Below are 21,117 nucleotides of genomic sequence, written 5' to 3'. Positions count from 1 at the left end.
ACAACTAGTCCACCATTTTTATTCATTAGCAAAAACTTATACATGTATCACTAAAAAGGAAAAACCATACGTAAAGTATGTCCAGAATGTTTCAATTTCAAATAAAAGAAGGAGACGTTTCATCTAAAGCTCCACTGTATTGCCCTGTTCCTGATGTTTACATGTATTTACTGGACAATTATCCTGATAACAACAATCTAATGATAGTAACAATAATAACAATATAAAAGTAAGAATATAAAGTAATAATATCAATAACGTGGTAAGTATATTGTAAGTATGGGGTAAGTAGGTATATGGTTTATTTATAATGCTTTTCAACATGGTTATATATAATACAGCTTACTTCTTTGTTTTTTCTTCATATCAGCCCTCGATTAATTTTATAATTTACATAAGCAATCATTCCCAAGGAATATAACCAAAAAATGAACTCCCTGTATTTACTTTTATGTAACTTTACAGTATTGATACATATCTTGTATCCACGTTTGTTCAACAAAAGCCTGTCAGAATATACCTCTATATATTCAGTTTACCAGCTCAACATTCCTATTTATTCAAGTGAAAAGCATTATTAATACATTGTTGAATTATTATACAATGTTGAATTATTATATAATATTTGTTGAACACATCATGTAATATACATTTTATAAATCTACATCTCTCAAAAATCAACAATCTGTTATATTAACATTCTACCTTATTTACATTACTGTTAATAAGCTTATAACTATATCAAACTATTATCTATATATGGAACTATTACTTTTACATTAATTTGGAACTATTGGCTATATAGAACTATCATTTCCATGATGATATACTATATACATTCTACTTTCTATGGTTTTAATTGACCTTTCATAGCCAAGTCCTCAGTTTTAGTACTATCTTGATACAAATTGAGCACTACCTGAGACTTGAATATTTACAATTCATTCCAATTATCATCATATTTACAATGTAATATTTACAATTTCATCTTAGTTCCGTATTACATTTACAAAATGTAGACTGGAGTAATATTTACTCATATTCCGTGTAAGTATCTTACATCTCAAATCAAACCAACTGTAAATGGGTATAATAAATCGGGAAGTATCAAAGCCAAGGGATTTGGCCAAAATCTAGCTTGAAAAAGGACATTTGAACCTAAGTTAGCATATTATACTTGCTAAAACAAGGTAGATTCCTTTTTCCTTTCAATAGCTTATGTAATTTTATTTTGGTGCCTGGTTACCTTTAGTATATTTACATTTATTCCTTGTGTAGCTAGTGTTATATTTATATAATTAATATTGTGTGATGGTTACCATTTAATAATCTCTCAATTTTCTAATAACAGTTCAAATTTCAATCTTAATATATTATCATCCATGAGGACAATAAACTGTGATATTGAGTCTCAACAACGAGAAATTATTACATTATTGCCTGCAATTTTATCATCATACTAAAATCTAAAGTTTGAAACGTCTTAATATTATTCCAAATATCGCATTTACATATTATAATTTGAAAATTTACACCAACCTGTTTCATATAAATACAAAATGTAGTTATTGCAGCTACTATTTTTGTAAGAAACAAGCATTTTTTATATTTACATTGGTTTCTTCATAATATTGTTCTGTTGTTAAATTCTATTGCTTTTTAGATGTTGAGATTGAAAATATTTAGAATATAAATCTAGCACCAACTGTATCAAGTGAATCCAGGCCACTTGAACCACCACAATCTGGAGGAGGTGGTTCATCATCACCATCGCGACGGCTGTAATAGGAACTGGTAGAACTACTTCTTTCTCTTGTTTTAGTATTATATTTATTAGCTTCATCTTGTTCCTGAAATACATTAAATATGATTCTTAATACTAATATCCAGTTTAGTTTTGAATTAAGAATTGCTATTTGTTTTACAAACAGGACAGAGAGCAGCCTACAACGTAATGTTACTCTTTCCCTAAACAACATCAGAAAATCTCAACAAGCTGAAGATCTTTCTCAACTTCCTCAACAATTGAGAGAAGGAAATGCTATAAATTCGTTTCTTTTGAAGGATATTCAAGTATGAAGCAATGTCAGGATATTACGAACTATGTCTTATACTTGACTCAAATAGCCACCTTTCTTGTAGTACGGAAATTTGTAATTGCAGCCATTTGATTGAATTGTACCTCAATTAAAGGAAACGGGAAAAAGAATCAAGAACTATATTTTCTAGAAGATCAACATACCTGAAGATATTTGGAGTTATCTTTATCAATATCAGCTCGTAGTTTACTGATTATTGATGGTTCTTTAACAATAGTTTGTTGTCCTTCAAACTCACTGGGACTAATCTTTCTATACACCAAAACATAGGCTGTATCTCGGTTAAATCTCTTGGTGACATTACTGAAGGAATCATAGCTAGTATAAGATACTCTACAATCATTGAACAAATGCCATTTATTTTCTAGGAAGTCTATTTTATCCACATTATCACTGATATGTGGATTTCCAGTAGGAGATGAATGTCTGGAGTAGCAATAATAATGTCCACATTCAGATGATGCACCAGAATGAACTATAACAGAACACAATCCATACACTTCCTTATCTGTTCCAATAACTGAGTTCTCATCTCCCATCAAGGTTTTGTACACATCTGAAGGCACATTATTGGGTTTCATCCTCTTAGAGGTTTGTTCTGGTGATTTCTTAGTCTGGATTGGTAAAACTAGGGTTTCGGGATATTTAACTTCTCTGAAGATCTTGGATCGACACTGAAGTTTGACATCGTAAGAAAATCTCAGGAGTGTAAGCACCAAGTATTGTGGACTCTGTTCAATCTTGATGTTACTTTCACCTTCTTGAAGACCTTTACAATGATCACAATGATATTTATTATCTCCAGTTAATTTCTCTGTTTGTAGATAATGCTTGACTAGATCATTCAAATGTAAAGGTCCACTTTTATCAGCACTGGCATCCATCTTCTGCTCTTGTTCAACTGTGGTAATACTATGTTCAGAACTACCACCAACTAACTGTTTAGAGGAAGAAGTGTTATGTGGGAATGCAAGAGGGATGTCAATAAAATCTTCAACCTTTGTTGACTCATGTTTACATTTCAAGCACCTGACTGTAGAGCTCATCTTGCCACCAAATGTATCTTCAATAATGGTTTTATTGGGACTACCCTGGGTGATAGATTTCATTTTTTCCTGCTCATGCATCTGGTCCAGAAGATATTTAAGGAATTCTGAACAATCTTGTTGACAACCATTAGTAAACCATGGTGGTCTGGATGCATCAAGAAATGATGATGGAGCAATAGCAGGTCTCTGCAATAAAGAATATTATCAAAGATAAGATCACTATATTATGCAGTAATCCTGCAAACACTTTACCTTTACAATTAAGTTAAGCTAAAATAATTATAACAGTTATAACATATCATAAAATATCAAGAAAGAGTCCCTCCCCACCATATTCCCCCAATAAAACATGATCAACATTGTTAATAAATGAATCTGATGACAGAGCTAGAAAAGATTGTTTTACTTACATGTGATTTTGCTAAGAAGGCGAAAACTTCCTGCAATTTAGACAAGATATTACCAGGAGATCTAATAGGGTGTGTTAAAACACCTTGTCGAAATCTGAAATAGAGTTTGATAATCATTATTGCAATGAACTGCCCTCTGCTCAAATGAGATGTCCTGCATCAAATCATGTCATGTAGATTCACATGGATATCCATTAATGTTAGCCATATTTAATGAAAGGAACATCCAGGCATTATAGGCAAACATACAGGCAAGTATATGTAAATCTCTCTTTGATGAAAAACAACTGATGTTCATAAGAAATTGTTTTTAACAACTAATAGCATAACCAGCAGATTGTCCATGCTCAAAAATAACCAATGGAAACTAATAACAAAAACTTACTCATCACACATATAAAGAGTCTGTATAATACTGTTCATATAACATGAATTACCAAGATTTAATAACCCAATCTTTCCTGTTTCTGATTTCTGTAAGCCTGATACATCTGTTAATGAAGCACTAGATGTTCCTCCCCATTTACTCTCAGCTAGTTTCATCTGTATTACATCTTCACTGGGCTCAGGGTACATCTGGAAAAGAGAAGAGACATCAGTTGAGACATTAGACAAGATATCTAATCAAAAGACTTGCGTTAAAATTGAAAGCAAGATCAGGAATGTACAAACTGAAAATTCTTGTAACAAGGCAAACAGTGGTGGTAAACAAATGACCTCACATAATGCTATCATATGTCATTTTACTGATATTTTTATATATTTACAATCTTGTGTTCAAAGAGTTTTAAAGCATATTTATACAAATATTTGGATCAACAATTCTCGGATTATCAACATGATTTGAAAGTTAGATTGAATAAATTCTAATATTTTCTGAACGCCATCCATAAGTAATATCGTCCATGAAGCAGACTTAACATAGCAGGTCCCAGTGAATTAGTACCTTATATTTGCCCTTACTCCACCACATTATGTCTTCATCCAAATCAAAATCACTGATATCAAACATGGGGTTGGTTTAGTCTACACCCTACTATTCTAGCACTATGAAAGTTCCACTGTCTTAAACTGAGATCTGTTTATATTTTATAACTTTTAAAATATATCTAATTTAGCTAATTAACACAGAAGCTTTAGAGCTCAAAGAGTAATTAGCTTCTACTCTAATTGACTGACATATCTACTGGATACTTTACTTGTAAAATCATCATCCTTTGTTGACACCTTAGTTAATTAACTGACAATGAAAATTGTTAATTAAGTTATATGATTCAACTCTATATCATATTATCTAATCACATCTGAATAAACCTTTTCAAGAACAAATTATTTGAAATATATTCCACTATCAATTAAATTCAATTCCTAAGTACATTTATATTGTTTAGAAAGTCAAAATAATTTTTATTGGTCTAAATGTGCCTTTTTAGTATTTTGACCACACACATGACAATTAATCATTTGGTCAGCTTTGATATTTCTCATGTCCTATTTAAGACTTTCTGAAAATTCTACTTTAAATTGTTTGAGAAATCCTTATATACTTAGTTATTTTGAATAATTTCAATAAGAACGAATAGTCATTTTTTTTCATATTGCAGTTTATTTGTAGTCTGAAATCATATCATAAGAGTTGCTTCCCTTGAATAGCTACAGACATCGATCTGATCGATTGTGTGCTCAAACACTTCATCAAGATGGAAAGCCCATTTCTTACTTAAATCTTTGTTTGTAAACATGTCGTTGAAATAATCATAAAAAGATCGCTTGCCAGGCAAGATAATGTACACCCACTGGCAGCTTTTATTTTAAATTAAAACATTTGGCAGTACAGTAACAGAATGGAATATTCAACCTTTAGTCATACACTTTTGAACTTTTAGGAGTGATACTGAATAATACAATTATTTTGTTAAAATCTGGCAATAATTGAGCCTTTAAGTGTTTACGAACTCATATAAAATAGTTCTCATTTTTTTTTTTCAATAGGGTTCATCCTTGGGAGGTTACAAACATTCACACCAATTTTCATCAAAATCCTGAATTGTGCCTTCTGGAGCGTTTACGAGCAGACGGACATGAGGGACGCCAATATATATGCCCCCATTAAATGTGGATGTATAAATTGACCAAACTGCAAAAGATAGCAAAACTTTACCTTGATCATTTCAATCAGTGGTTCATATAAATCAGGGAATCCTGTATGATGGCTCATTAAACAGTATAACAATTCAGCTAAATTACTTAAACACTCCAAACTTTCCTTTGTTTTCTCTTTACGTAATACTGCTACTGTACCTTTAACTTGAGGTATAATCTGTAAAATATAGGACCAAAATTAATCACAGTTTTATAATGGCAAATATAATATTCCAGATCTTAGCAGTTTAAAATTTGCTACAGGTTTACAATCATGCTTACAGAAATCAAAATGCTAACTTATTTTTGAACTGATGTTACAATAGAGAAATGTATTAGAATGTAATTGATATATAATGTAACCGAATAGATGGAATGGTAACATTGTTACATTCTGTATATAAAGCAGAATATATAATGGAAATATTTAATAACTTTTAAAAGGAAATTACATTAGTTTTCAGGACAATGTTGCAAACATAAAGATTCAAAGTAAAATTCTACCCTTAGTTTTTGTAAAATAAAACACAAATTGCACTATTTTTTTCCCGTTTTAAACTTTTCCTTTTTTCATCAATTTATTCTTACCTTATGAAAGGGTATAGCTGAATGTTGAAAACTAAGTAACATATGACTCAATATTTTAAAACTGGCATCTCTTACTGGAGCATATTGTAATTTCTCCATTACCTTCAAAACATAAAAAAAAACATCCTAATGAGAACCTCAGAATCTGATAATAAATATATTATGTTAATATTTGTTCCAGGTACCGTAACTATGTAATGATTCTTCATAATTTAAAGGCTGAAGACATTTTCTTTAGAAAAATTTGTATACTGCATCCAAACCTGATAACTTGCAAATTTGTACATTCATATTGATTTCCCTGAATTTTACCAGATTTACTGGAGGATAAGAAGGGGTGTGCATATTTTGATAAATTCGCAATCATACAATAACAGATAAAATATTTGGAATTATACAATAACAGATAACTAAAATCCCAGCGTATTAATGATTTGAGGACACGGGGAATCCAATTATCTGCCAAGGTTGAAGACCAAGAAATATTTAATCAATTTACTTTCAGAAAAGAAAATTACTAGACAAAGCAGGATCATGAAAATGTGTCACAAATTTAACTATCTAGCTCGTAATACTCCTACATCAATCTACTTACACTTTCAATCTTGCTCTCTGTTACTGAGATTAATACAGTATATTTCTTATGGGTGGCTAATTCCTTTAAAAACATTATAACAATTTGATCTATATTAATACATGCCGGCCAGTTTAACCAGTTGACCATTCTCTGTAAGGCTAAAGTCATAGCATCATTATCAACCATATCAGTTTTAACAGCTTGTTTTATTACATCATTGCAGACGTCATTAGGAACACATGTTAACAACGATCCCAAACAATCTGATGGCTCTTCAGATGATGTCACATCACACAATATATAAAACACATTCTTCAAACAATCTAACACCAAACTGGCATCTCCTGATTGCCACAAATGATGTATAAACTGAACGATACGTGCTACGTCTTTCACAAATTGCATAACTTCATTTTGATTCTCTGGTGTCTTCCCTTTACTCAAACCTTCAATTAAACTTTCACAGAATTTCAGCCTGTATTTTCCTTTCGGCACACAGTCTTTATATTCCTCTAAAAATATCACAAAGTTTCTGAGACAAACAGTGTCTATATGTTCCTGTATAAATTTAATGGCTGACGCTTCGATGATTTTTTGCGAATTTGTTCGTGATTTGTTTGGCACTATTCGCATACACTGATGGATTACTAGGGGGGGATTAGCTTCATTTTTATATTTAGTTGTTAATAATGACACTAAGTAATCTCTAGAAAAGAATGAATCCACACAAGGTTGGTTATGTTTTGCCCAGGACACAAATATTTCCCATCCTGCACTGATTTTTAAATCATTTTCACCATCCAAAAACCATTTTGATGTCAGATTTAAAACTGGTAGTGTCATATTTGATGCATGGGGTTGTGCCCCTTTCTCCACTATTTTCTTGAAAAGTGTTCTCTTAGCACCTTCAGGATGATCCGATTTAAGAATTCCTTCCAATATGCTATCCATATCGTCGTATTCATGCTGAAATGATAAAAAGGGAAAGTATTAATATTATACAAATTAAATAAGCTTACGCACAGAGAAATGTGAAAGAGTAAACTTATTTCAAAATATAATCATTGAATATATAGATTTTACTCTTTACCAGCTACCACTGTTTCTTGGAATTTTGTTGAATGTTTAGTTTTTGTCTAATTAAAAAGTCTGCATTTTACGTGGGTCCAGAATTAAATATATTTCATACTAGTATTTTGAACTTATCATAAGTTATAAGATTTGAAAAACAGTGGACCCCAGTTATTAATTTGACAAGAACTGATATCGTTTGTTATATTTTTATATAAAGTTCTGACCAAAACTTATTTGAATTGAATAAACCCATTTCCAATTTTAATACAGTTTTCTAAAACTTAGAAATAAACACAGGTTGGCACTTTTTGAAGAAGACTTGACTAAATGAGGTGAAAATACAAAATATGGTTTGATCTTTAGAGATAAGGTTAAGATATGATGGAATAATGAACAGATAAACTGTTTTGATGGAAAGCCTAGAATAAAGTTCTTACTGATGTAAAAATATTACATGCAGATTAATATTTCATTTCATAAAGAAAGAAGGTAATCAATGTTTATCATAGTGATATATATGAAAGACAATATTGTGGTCTTTTAATTCATATGAATATTGACCTAATTAATCAAAACTGGTTCAATATTATTATCAATAAGACCTTGAATACAGTAATTTAAACTATGTCAATTATTAGGGTGTGTATATAATACCAGATATCCGTCAAGTTTCACCTATTGATAATATGTATAGTTTAAGTACATATTGAGTAAACCAGGAAATAATAAATATATTTCATTATAACATCAGACACCAGCAGGTTGTCTTTAAGATTACAACTTGTTACATAGTTGACATTTAATTCCTCTTTAACTTACATTTATTATTTCGATGTTTTTATTTTTATGTAGTATAATGTATGTCATGGCATAAGCTTGCAATTCCCTGTTTGAATTTAAAATTTAACTAATGGATAACCATGATAAATTAACATCAAAGTCTTCACTAAGATACTGAAATCACTAAGATGCTGAAATCACCAAGATACTGAAATCACTAAGATATTGAAATCGGACTGCTTGGATAATTTATTGTCTAATAACACCAAAAACAAAACAACTTTAACCTGTCTTCTAGACAACTGCAACTTCTGTGTCCTCTAACTTGAGAATTTAAGATCCATTTTCCTAATTTTAGCTATATGATAGTAGCATTTTGTCAAAATAATGTTAAAGTTGTATATATACTATGACTGTGTGACATAAACAATAAAGTCAATATAAACCTTATATTTCTTACAAAAGATTATTGATAGTTAATTAATATTAGCTCACTAGAAGAAAAGACATTACTTTTAAATTATTACAAGATTATTTCAAATTCATTAGTAATATATATAATGGAACAATGGACAACAAACAGACATTCACCTTTGGGAAAAGTGATGTCATAAAATAGAATTTTAAAAGTTAAATGGAAGCCAAAAAGGCTAGATAAACCTCAAAGAAACATTTCATCCAAAGAAGAATTGTTAAAGCCTGACAAAAAATGAAGGCATTCTGTTCAACATTCTGAAACCAGCTATTCATGAGAAACTTGTGGTAATAACCACACACGATATAACCACAGCAAGGTTATTTCTTACGTTAGTTATAAAATAATATCTGAGGTGTACACAAAGCCAAAAAAATTAAAAATTTAAACACTGTTTTAATAGGAAAAACCATGTTATACCAACAATTTGTGGTAAAATAGTTACATTAAAATGACACATATAAAATGAACCCAAGAAGCATAATTCATATTTTATATACTGGTACTGTCATCATAACTTATTTTACTGTTTTATCATTTAAACCCCTGACAGAATTATGTTCAGACACAGACAATGGACAATCCTTCTAGCCATGGTAATCTTGTTTTTCAATCTTGATATCCATCAGTGTGGTTGTCAAAAGATCTTAATTTGTAAATCTTAAATGTAAATTTGTAAAGAAAAAAAAATCCAGAATGAGAGTTTGGCATTATACATTGGTACAATCAATCATAAATGAGAAAATATCTCATAATGAAAAGTGTTATCAGGTGTCTAAAAGAGTTAGCATAAGTTTACTAAGCAATTGTCTATAAGTTATGTTTTTGTTTGTTTGTTAATCTAATGATGTTCAATATCTAATTTTAAAGTAATTTATAAGCTTATCTGTTATAATAGAAGATGTTATTGCTTCGTCTTCATTTCTTATAAAGTTTTCTTACAAATCAAAGGCTGAAAAACTGTGGCAAGAAAAGGTCAGACTGTTATCTGTATCCAACTAATTAATTAGTTTCCTTTTTGTTCTACTAATCTATCTTAGCTCATTTAGTTTGAAGGTCATTCACTATAAAAAAAATCAAACAATTCTTAGTCATAAATGTAGGCATTTAATAAGATTGTAAACAGTACCAAAGTACAAAATAATATCATTAGATATTGACTTTCTGAAAAGAATGCTGAGTTGAAAAACCCAGTTGCAGAGCGTTATTGGGTGATATATGCCTACTCCATTAACAGCCACATTAATCATTGCAGTTTAGAGTTAAAACCTACACAAATTTAAATGGATTAATGGATTCGCGATTTCCTACTATCTTGCCATCAACAAAGTTTACTGTTGCATAACCATCTAAAACATTCATGTATTTTGTGCCAAGAATAATTATAAAGGTATATAGTATAAATATGTATGTATATAGGTTCAGGTGACCCAGTGTGATTTAAAATTCAAAAAGTATAATACAGGGATTAATAGCATTAAACCATTACAGCATGTTTCAGGTTTCAGAGTTTTAGTAATCTATACATGTAACTATACCCTGACCTAAAGAAAATATTAGACTGGAACAAGTTATACAATCAACTGTATTTATATACCTATTTATCACATGTTTCATAACAGTAAAATTCATTTAAATATCAAAACACAATTAAAAGAAAGGAAACAACCAGCATAGTTTGATAACAATGTCCAAAATTAAAAAAAATATAATAATAGAATAAAGAGATAATCATATTCTTTTCATTTGAATGACATGTTTCAGGTTCCATAAATCTACATTTATATACCTCAAAGTTTCCGATCAATACCAGTCTGTCAAAGAAGCAGCAGCAGAAACTTCTCAGTTTCAAACATGTCAGTAAAAACCACGTAACTAATCCTAATCGGTTGTTTTCATTTAATCTAAAAACAATCTCAATTTATCAAATCAAAAAGAATACTCTATCAAATTTGCACCCAACCTTTGTTTTATTGCAAAAACAAATTTTTTCTATTCTTAGTTAATCTGTATATATGTTAATAAAGCTTCTGTGAGCAATGTAGAGATATTGAATGACCAATGTTAGTCTATAAATAGATAAATATCTATATATATAAACAGGATTAACCTACTTATATTATCAATATTGAATAATATGCTAATCTGACATTTGCATATATTCATGTTCCTTCTTATCTAATGTAACAAATACATATACTTAGTCCGTACAATAATAAGGTTACAACCCATTTAAAAAAAGTTACTTATAATATATTATTTATAACCAGGGCTGCCGATTGGGCTTTATTTTCAGGACCTGACCGGCAGGGTAGCTCAAATGTTGGCAAATCAATATAGAGCATCGAGAATAGGTTAGCCATTTAATGTTATTCAATGTCCAATGACAAATCACTCTTATATATATCAGATGCTTTATATCAAATGATATCAGCTAATTGTAGAAATCTGCAGGGTCAAAGGCTTCCACAAGGAAGGCAACAAATTTCACATTGAGATAAAGAAGTGGGTTCTATTAAATGACAAAACTTGAAGCATGTCGTCCCTGTATGTCATAAGAAATAATCCTAATGAAGAAATATGAGTGGGTGTAGATGTACAAGGTCAGATCTGATGTTCAACTACATATTTTGACCGAAATCAACGAGTCAGAAGTGTACAAAAGCATTTTTTATTGACGTGAATCTTTTCAATACTGCTTAAAAAAATCCACTGAATTGAGCAATTTGAATTGACGTCAGAGAGTGTTTTTAACTAGTGATAAATGGAACTGATTTCTATACTTGAGTTGGTATTTGGGGTCACCTATTGATAGTCATTACATTTATCCATCTCAATGATCTGACCTTATTTTAAGTATATTGAACCTTTAAGCCTTAAATAAGGGATGGTGAGCAAGTATTCAGCTGAAATATGTTAATCTGTATTCTATAAAGAACCAAATTAAAATATTATCATCAAGTACAGCAATGAAATTCAATGAAAATTGCTGTCATTGCTAAAATATGTTTATGGCTGTAGCATCTTTAAATGGTCATAACCTCGTTTACCAGATATCTCACTTTTTTCGATTTTTTGTGACTGATCAACATTTCATTGAAGTGGTAATCTCTTACATAAACTGTCTTCTCATAAAGCTGTCCTGAAGCATGGAAACAAAACAGTATGGCGCTTGAATAAGTGATCAAACTAAATATCATAGTTTTTGATTGTATTATCATTAAATTATACCATAAAAACAATAAATGTGGTTTCTCTAAAAGAGATTCTGCCTAACAGAATGGCGTTAGATGTTCAAGAAGTGTACTCATGTCCTGTCTTGTTGTTGACATCTATAATGTCCATGTGATAAGAAGATGGGTTGAATAGCCTCTATTTATCAGGTTATCTTAAAGTTCTTACATTAAACCTCCTGTACTCAGGTCAAAGTCATAAAGAAACTTATCAACTATTTCATCAATTTTTATTAAACCTCAACAAATAGAGCAGAAACTTTGATTGTGACAGCATTTTTACTTTTCCTCTCTGGTTTCTAGTTTTTGAATTAATTACTTAAATAAGTTAGGGCAAGGCATCTACTGTTACCAACAAACCATTTATAAAGTGATTTAAATGTAAATGGAAAAGAAAATACTAGGTAACTACCACCCTAGTGAATTCATTAGCCCAATAAAGTGCTGAATAAAACAACAGGAGGCAGCATTCTTCAGTTTAATCCATGTGCAAGATTCATGCAGAACTTATGCAATAATTATTTGAAAGTTTGAAAAATATATCTTGTTCACAGAATCAAAGTCAAATATGGAGATGATATTTTAAGTCCCTTGTCAGACACTATATTTCCCTTTAGAAAGGTTAAAAACCTCATATAAATAACTATGAATATGTCTATTAATATATATTCACCTGGTATACATTGTGACAATTTTATTTACGCTGAATAAGTTGTTTATAATCAAACCTTAAATTTATTACTAATAGGACCTTAAGATTTTGAACCAGAACAACTTGATATTTGCTTGATATTCAATATGATTGGGAAGAAGCATCAAATATAAATTTTTTTGCTGAAAATGATGACTTTGATCATCTAAGGAACTGGAGTTTCTCTCAACATTTCATAAACATTCAAATAATGAAAATGTATTGCAAGTGTGACAATTTACATGTTAAAATTAAACGATATACGGACAGTAAATTTTGCTTTTTCAATATTTCTTTTTCTTCTTTAATTTCCATAAATTTTCCAAAATTATCCGAAAGCTATTTCTTTATATATACAAGTTACCTTGAAATAATATAATATGTTTCTAACTAATTGAATATTCATGAACTATTAAAATAACATATTCCAAGGTAAATCAAAAAATGTAGAATTATATAGACTTCCTTTATCCTTCAATTATAAATCTTTTATTTTTTGAAATGCAAATAAATTATCTTGGCACATGTGTACTGAGTAAATATATTAAAGTTAAGATGTGGAAGATGATCAAGATTATCCAGGTTTTCAGGTCTATGTATGATTTTTTGGACATTGAAAGCTTATATTTGCATTTAAATTTCGCTCTGACTTGAAGCCTGGTACACTTCAGATTTCATCTTCAGTCATAAAAATACAACTCAAGTTAAAAAAAACTGTTGTACAATCTGTGAATAATAATTATAGTGTTAAATGTCCTGGTATTCTGTCAAAATTTATTCATTATTTTGTCAAAACTGATTTCTGCACTTGGCTTTTTCTTCAAAATATGAACAACTCTAGGATGATTTCACAAAACCTGTCAAGTACTCTTAGATTTAGAAGAGTGTTAAAAATGTTTACTATTTCTGGATAAATATATATATATTTTTGTTCTGTGTTCACCTCCAGGCTAAAATATGTTGAATTCATTACTGGAGGCATTTATAAACTACTTTAATAAGGAAGTGAAAGAAAGAAAGTTATGTGGTTAGCACCATGCAGATAATAATGAACAGATCATCACTACTAATGAACATCCAACAAATGAATCTATAAGCCAATAACTCTGTTGGTTGATAATACAGATCTAGCTACTAGCCCAATGGACCTTTCAGCCCAATCCACAACTCCATCACTATCATCTGTTAGCTGATAACACACCCTCATCTTTTCAGAAGAGAAGTTGCCACTCTATGGCACCTTCAGGATCCCAAAGTATCAAGTTTTTAAGATATAGTTTTTTTAAACTAAAGCATATTTATCTACATACATTTGGAACTATGGTCTTTGATTTTGAATTTAGTGGTAAGTTATATGTAGCTGGTAATAAAATATGTCTATATGTGGAATTGAAGAGATAGTCAACCAGAAGATTGAGATAGATGTTTTTAAACAATGCTACAGTTGGATAGTCCTTTTTTCAAATCAGCCAATCTGACACTGTCATGTCAAGTGTTGATGACATTGAATGACATTGTCTGGTCAGAACAGTCTATCTCTACACCTAACCTCTAACCTACAGGCTAAAACTATCAAACTATAGTCATAAAGATATATCTTTACAATTGATAGATGTTTGATGTAATATTAGAGCAATGTTGACCGGTATAGCTAAATATACGGTCTTAACAAATCACATACAGGTCACTCAAACTTACACTGTTTGACCTATGGTAGGAAATTTCCATCTGAACTAGGCATTATATATGAAGGAAAATTCTTTGAAATTACCATAACATTGCAGATCTTACTAAAGAAAGAAATGCCTGTCAAAGGTAACAAAATAGATTTTGTGTCGCAGTGGTTCCAGTTTACCAATTGTAGCTTTTGACAAACCACTGTTATCTTTGAGACATTGGGTCAACGAAATTGTTGGAAACTTTTCAAGCCATCAGCTAAGGTGATATAGACTCAAAACAATTGCTTCAGACCTGCATATTAGGCACAAAGAATGGATTTGAAAATCCTATGTTGCTTATGATTAGACAAAAGAAAGCTGAATGCAACCTGAGAAATTTATCACTACAACCAACAATATCGTCACCCTGGCCTTGAACAATTCAAAAATTTTAATAAACAAAAAGAACAGGATTCTTAAGTCATTTCAACATAGTTAAAAAAAAATTATAAAAAAAAAACCCATTTCACGTATGTTTAGTTAATACAGACATCACTGTGATATATTAATTATTTTAATATTTAAACATTTTAAACACCTATACATCTGATATCACAAACATTCAAATTCTTGTGTATTTGCTTGACCTGATATGAATGAAAGACTAGTTTTAAATTTTAAAGATCTTATCTTACCCATCCACATCTTAAATATAATTAATGCTTAATGATCTTTTTAATATAATTTCATAATATACCCAAAATATTTCACTTATTTAAATTTCATATACTAGAAGTGCAGTGAGGTGAAAATCTATTTGATTTTAATTTCGTTTCACCAAAAACATATTGAGACTATCAAGTTGACTGCCTTTAGAAAAGGAGTTCGTCCTATTTTAACTTTCAACAAGGGATAGTTTTGCCAGAACTGTCAAGAAATGATCCATTTTGATTTCCTTTGTAAATGAACTTTGTAAATGAAGGTTAAAACTTCAAGAATCTTTTGGCATATCATTTCTCCAGGTCATAGCAGCTGATAAAACTTTTACAAATCTTTTCAAATTTCAAAATCAATTCAAGGATCAATGTAACCTTGACACAGTAGAACTATAGATTTATCTTTCAAGAGCGTTTCTGATATAAGATATGGTATGTTATAAGAATGGTGAGAGATATGTATGTATCTAGGATAATCTGATAAAACACATTTACAGACATAATCCCCTTCTCAAACATAATACATATATACATAGTTTATAATTACCATTACTAAATAAACCATTTATTATACTATCATAATTTTCAGCATTTTTAAAATTAATTCTTACATAAGCATGAACAAATTCCTTGAGATTTTTCTTGGTATTCAGCCAAGGAAGTATATATAGTGAAGCCCTTTAATATATAGTATTTTTAGAAAGTCTGAAAAAATCCTATTTTTACTTTCCCTCATGGTTATTATGTCCTTGTTGATAGCAGTGATTGTAACAACTCTTTCAATACCTCTTTACAATCCCTTTAATCTTTTATTCCAATAGAACAAAATCTACCATTGCCTTCTTGTTGATCATAATGTACACTTGAAAAGATCTTGTGATAAAATATAATGAAAGGAAGGGGTTTTAACCACATATTTTTCATTTTCCTCAATTGGTTTTAACCATCAGGAACACTAGAATAAGCTGTTGCAGATTAATGAACATATAAAAGATTCATGGTACATAATCTGCAAGAACCAATTGTCAACAGTGACATCAGGTTTATTGTTCAAACAACTTCTTGGCACCATTCTTACAAGTACTTGCCAACTGGATTCCAGACACATGAGAATGTGAAGGAGTAAGTTTAATAAGTTGAAAAGTTGGTATATGAAATGAAAGCTGGCTGTATTTGATAATAAGAAGGAGGTTTGATTGTTATGATAAAGGGTAGATATATTTCATTATAAAGTGAAAGTAAAACCAATATTGACACTATATTCATAACCCTCTACCACACAGATCTTTCAACCTACATATTATTCTGATCCTTTCATTCATAAGATATATATCAGTAAACAACACTGTCAATTATCAGATCTTCTCTAAATTCTTATTTAACTCTTAAACAGGTTCATATGCACCTTGTATTGTTGTTAACCAGTCAATGGAAAGAAAAATACATTTAAGCCCCATAAGGTAGAATGAGGTAGAAATTCTTTCAACTATTTTGCAGTCAATCTTTATATCCTAATAATTTTCAAATGGAATTGGGCACATGAAAATCTGCAATAAAAATCTTATCAATTTAGAAATGTTTCAGTAGAACATTTTATTTTACTAAAATAACACTGTAATTTTTTCAATAACATTAATAATATTGAGGCATAAAATTTTAATTAATTAACAACAGTGCAATTTATACTACCAGCAAACTTCTTTACTTAGTTTAGTTTATATAATAATATGTTTTTACTTTGAATTTCAAGCATCATTAAACTTTAAATCATAACACTATTTTTAAAAGTATTTTAATATTTCTACTTCTTATATATGTTGTTTACACCACTTACTTAGTTTCATTCATTTTAAAGAAATTTGCATTGAACATAAGACTGAATTGAATTAACGGTTGAATGAAATGTATGAATTGAATTCAAGTTGAATCAAAAAAGTTTTTTTTTTTCATCAACAGACAGGGAAGATGATACAAATACTGATAAATATGAAACCCTGTAATTTTAAAATGGGTCTAATTGGTACAGTTCATTCAATAACATGAGTTGTGAAAAGACTAAACTGTGAGGTGTCAGATAAGAAGGCTGGGTACAAATGTCTTTTTTAGTGTCAAGGGCATCAACTGTGCTCTCATCAACCAGGTCACTGAGGAGTTTCATAGTGCATTCAGAACACAATAGTTGAGGCAGCTTAATTATCAACCGTTCTTCGAGTCTTTTTTTCTGTAGTCGTCTGAACCTGGTCGGTTAATTTTAAACAGCCTTAACTTGCACCTACTTCGAAGGTGGCTTCAAACCTGGCTTTGAATCAAGGCAGCTGAGTTTTGCCGTCTGAACGCTACTGGATAACAATCAGCCGGATATGTCATGTCTGCACATTCGTTTTAACAAATTCCTGCTATTATCACCTATATGTTATAATGCGAAGGCGTAATGGTATTATGACCTCTGAACTTCCGAGATAAATGACAAAGCTGGCTTTTATATCCGTCTGAACGTGCACCAAAAAACAGTAAACCAGACTCGAATAACGGTTGATAGTTAAGCTGTCTTTTTTTTGTCGTCTGAATGCACTATTAGTGTGTATTGAGTTTGTTCTCAGTGAAGACCTCAAAATTGAAACCATACTGCTTTTGAAGATCAATCAATTGATTCTGTATCTCAAGCAGAAAAACACGCTTTTGATACTATTTAAAAAAAATATCATGACCATTCTGCAAGCTCGCAATTTTTATGACCTTAAATATCTGACTAATTAGCATATTAACGAGAGACAGAGAGGGTTCAACATAATATTACTATAATGTCTGACTATCTGGTGCTAACCTGTTAATAGTACTATAACTACCAACTATTTAAGAGAGTACAGGGTATGAATAATAATATCCAACTATCAAACTACTGTATCATAGGTCAATATAATTACAGTGAACTCAGATTTCACTATTAATCTCATGATTAAAATGTTTAGACAAATTACCACTAAAAACAGAAAGAGAAGCCAGAACTGGTAACATGGTTTTTGAATGGTGCAAAACAGCAACTTACTTGTTTTTAGTCATAACAGTCATTGTCAAACTAGTGTTGTTAAAGAAAACCATGAGTTTTCCTACTTAAATAGATAATTGCTCTATAGATTTGAAATTGACCAAATTGATTGAGTTAAAGTCATGTTCCTAATGTTCTTCATGTTTCAAACATATCTATTGATAATTTGCTGTTTTTTGGTAATTGACTCTTTCTAGAAATTAATGCACGATATTCCAATTATATCTTACACTCTCCTTGTTCACTACATTCTGTCACTTTTTATTTGGTATCAGATTTTTTAATTTCCAGAAATAGTTTTTAATAAATTTAACAATCCAACAAGATGGGTGGTACATAGTATATTCTAGTGAGTTAATTATCACAGGTTACAATATAATGAAAGGTGTAGAATGAATGAATCAAATATTATTATAAGAAATCTATAGAATTAATTTGTAAAGATGTTAGTCATGACACAACATCATCAGAATTCTGAACTTTCTCTAACATCAGTAGGAAAATAGTCATTCAATATATTCATTGTTAAAATATCTCAGTTTTTGAATAGGCCGGTATAAACCATGGTTCTATTTCAGAATATTCTTTTAACTCTGTTTCTAATGATTATTCCGATTGATTTGATCTATATATTAAGGTGCCGTGATGGTTCTGAACCCCATCCCAGATCGCCAGGATGATACAAAATCAGTTCTATCACTCAGGTCTCAATAAAAGCAGCATTCTGTAAGATTTAATCTTTTAATGGAAAACAGTACATACATAGTCCAACCATATGAATGCATTGCAAAAAAAAGTTAATGTTGTTTTTAAGAAAATTAAATTGCACCAAATCTTTCTTTGACCTTCACCGTAGTTCTGTATTTACTTTCTTTATTCTAAAGCCCTGAATACAAGTTTCATATTACAAATATTTTATTATCTAACTTTTTCAAAAGATCTTAAGTAAGATATAGTATTTGACTGAAGAGTATTGTAAGAGGAGGTAAATAAGATAGGGTTGGCTTGTAGTGCTAGATGATAGGTGTGGGAAAAAATCTCTGCAAAAAATGACTGCAAATGACTTGAAATGTCAAGGTCTCCTTACTATTTTTCTCTTGATTCTACCATTGAAGACAAGCCATGAAATGTGCAATGGTAAATATTTTGCAGAATGGCTGCATGTAGCCATGGACCCTTGGAAAACATATTGTTCAATAGGATTTTTATCAAATGCCACAAAAATACCCATATCTTTTATATTATTTCATTCAAAAATGCTTTGAAATTGGTCCATTTACAGTGCATATTCTTAAAGATTCTATATCACTTTTAAACATATGTTGAAACATGTAAGAATGAAATGAATTAAATGTAGGTCCAACAATTTGATTGCATTAATTGCATTATTAAGCCTCTGATTATTGATATTCAAGAACTTACTCCAGCAAGTTCTTCACAATCTTTAAATATTATTAATATATAACCTTACTCAGTACACAAGGGTAAAAAAGGTTATAAATGACATTTAATAGATTATTATTTTGAGGTATTAATTATCTATTATGATAAAATATATTATAAACATCATTATCAAACAATATATAAATAACATCAAAAAACAAACTTATCATACAATCAACATTATTTTTTCTTAGAAAAAAAAATATTGCTGATTACAAATAAATTAATACAAATATTCAGACTAGTGGATTCTCTGAAAATGAGCATAGGAACCTACAATCTCTTTTTTGACATCAGCAGAAGCAATGACAGTGATCTAAACTGTGATACTATGGAGATCAAAATGTTATTGGTATTAACAGCATGAAAGAAGCAATTATTATTTCAACTGTATTCTTCACTATGATCTGCCCAATTGAAAACATCAAACTTAAGCGCTCAAACATGTGCATGAATACATTGATCTCAAGCAACAAGTGGATAGTATATAAGCTTATATTATATATATATATTTTTTATTTTTCTGTTTAAAATGTTATCAATAACTGATTGGGTCACATCAACATAAAAATGTGGATTTGAAGACGACTAATCTCAGTAGGGTGGTTATTATTGTTATTCATATATCATTTATTATACAGTAGACCTTGAAATTATACAAGTAAATAAAATACTGTATAATATATATATATATATTTATTGACAATGATTATCTATCTAGGACTATCTCTTTATCATTATTTACACCAATATTTTTAAATTTTCACATGACTTCAATGGTCTACTAAAATGATATCTATTGGGTCTAGGTCACCAGATAGGATCATTCCAAGGAAGATTAAATCTTACAAAATTGAATAGACATAATCTATCAAAACTTAATTCCAAAACAACTTTTCTTGGATGAATTTTGAATAGTGATAAACTTTTGAAAAAACCCAAATACTCTTGAGAGTTCAAATCTTATCATGGTGGACACTTTCTTTAGTTAAAAAAATATTACAAACATTCAGACTCAAAAGTTAAATGCTTTATAAATGACAAATTGTTTGAACTTGAACTACGCCCTTTTTTCATTTGGATTAGGAAATATCTGGTGGAAAGTATGAAATAAACAGTATCTGATATCCACACCC

General features: G+C 30.0%; 1 protein-coding gene across 1 annotated transcript; it reads right to left on the bottom strand.

Annotated features, from left to right (window-relative positions):
* Positions 1–946: 946 nt before the first annotated feature.
* LOTGIDRAFT_234511 (hypothetical protein) lies at positions 947–8,806 on the bottom strand (the record flags this gene model as incomplete). Its single annotated transcript, XM_009062611.1, has 8 exons — positions 947–1,850; positions 2,243–3,334; positions 3,559–3,652; positions 3,944–4,134; positions 5,720–5,878; positions 6,289–6,390; positions 6,884–7,831; positions 8,759–8,806. The coding sequence occupies 8 exons, from the start codon at positions 8,804–8,806 to the stop codon at positions 1,683–1,685; spliced, it is 2,802 nt and encodes a 933-aa protein (XP_009060859.1). The 3' UTR covers positions 947–1,682.
* Between the last annotated feature and the right edge of the window lie 12,311 nt (positions 8,807–21,117).

The sequence above is a fragment of the Lottia gigantea genome (assembly GCF_000327385.1).
Source record: "Lottia gigantea unplaced genomic scaffold LOTGIsca_52, whole genome shotgun sequence".
Lineage (NCBI taxonomy): Eukaryota > Metazoa > Mollusca > Gastropoda > Lottiidae > Lottia > Lottia gigantea.
The sequence above is the reverse complement of the archived record's forward strand: the minus strand, read 5'-3'. Positions and strand labels throughout refer to the sequence as shown.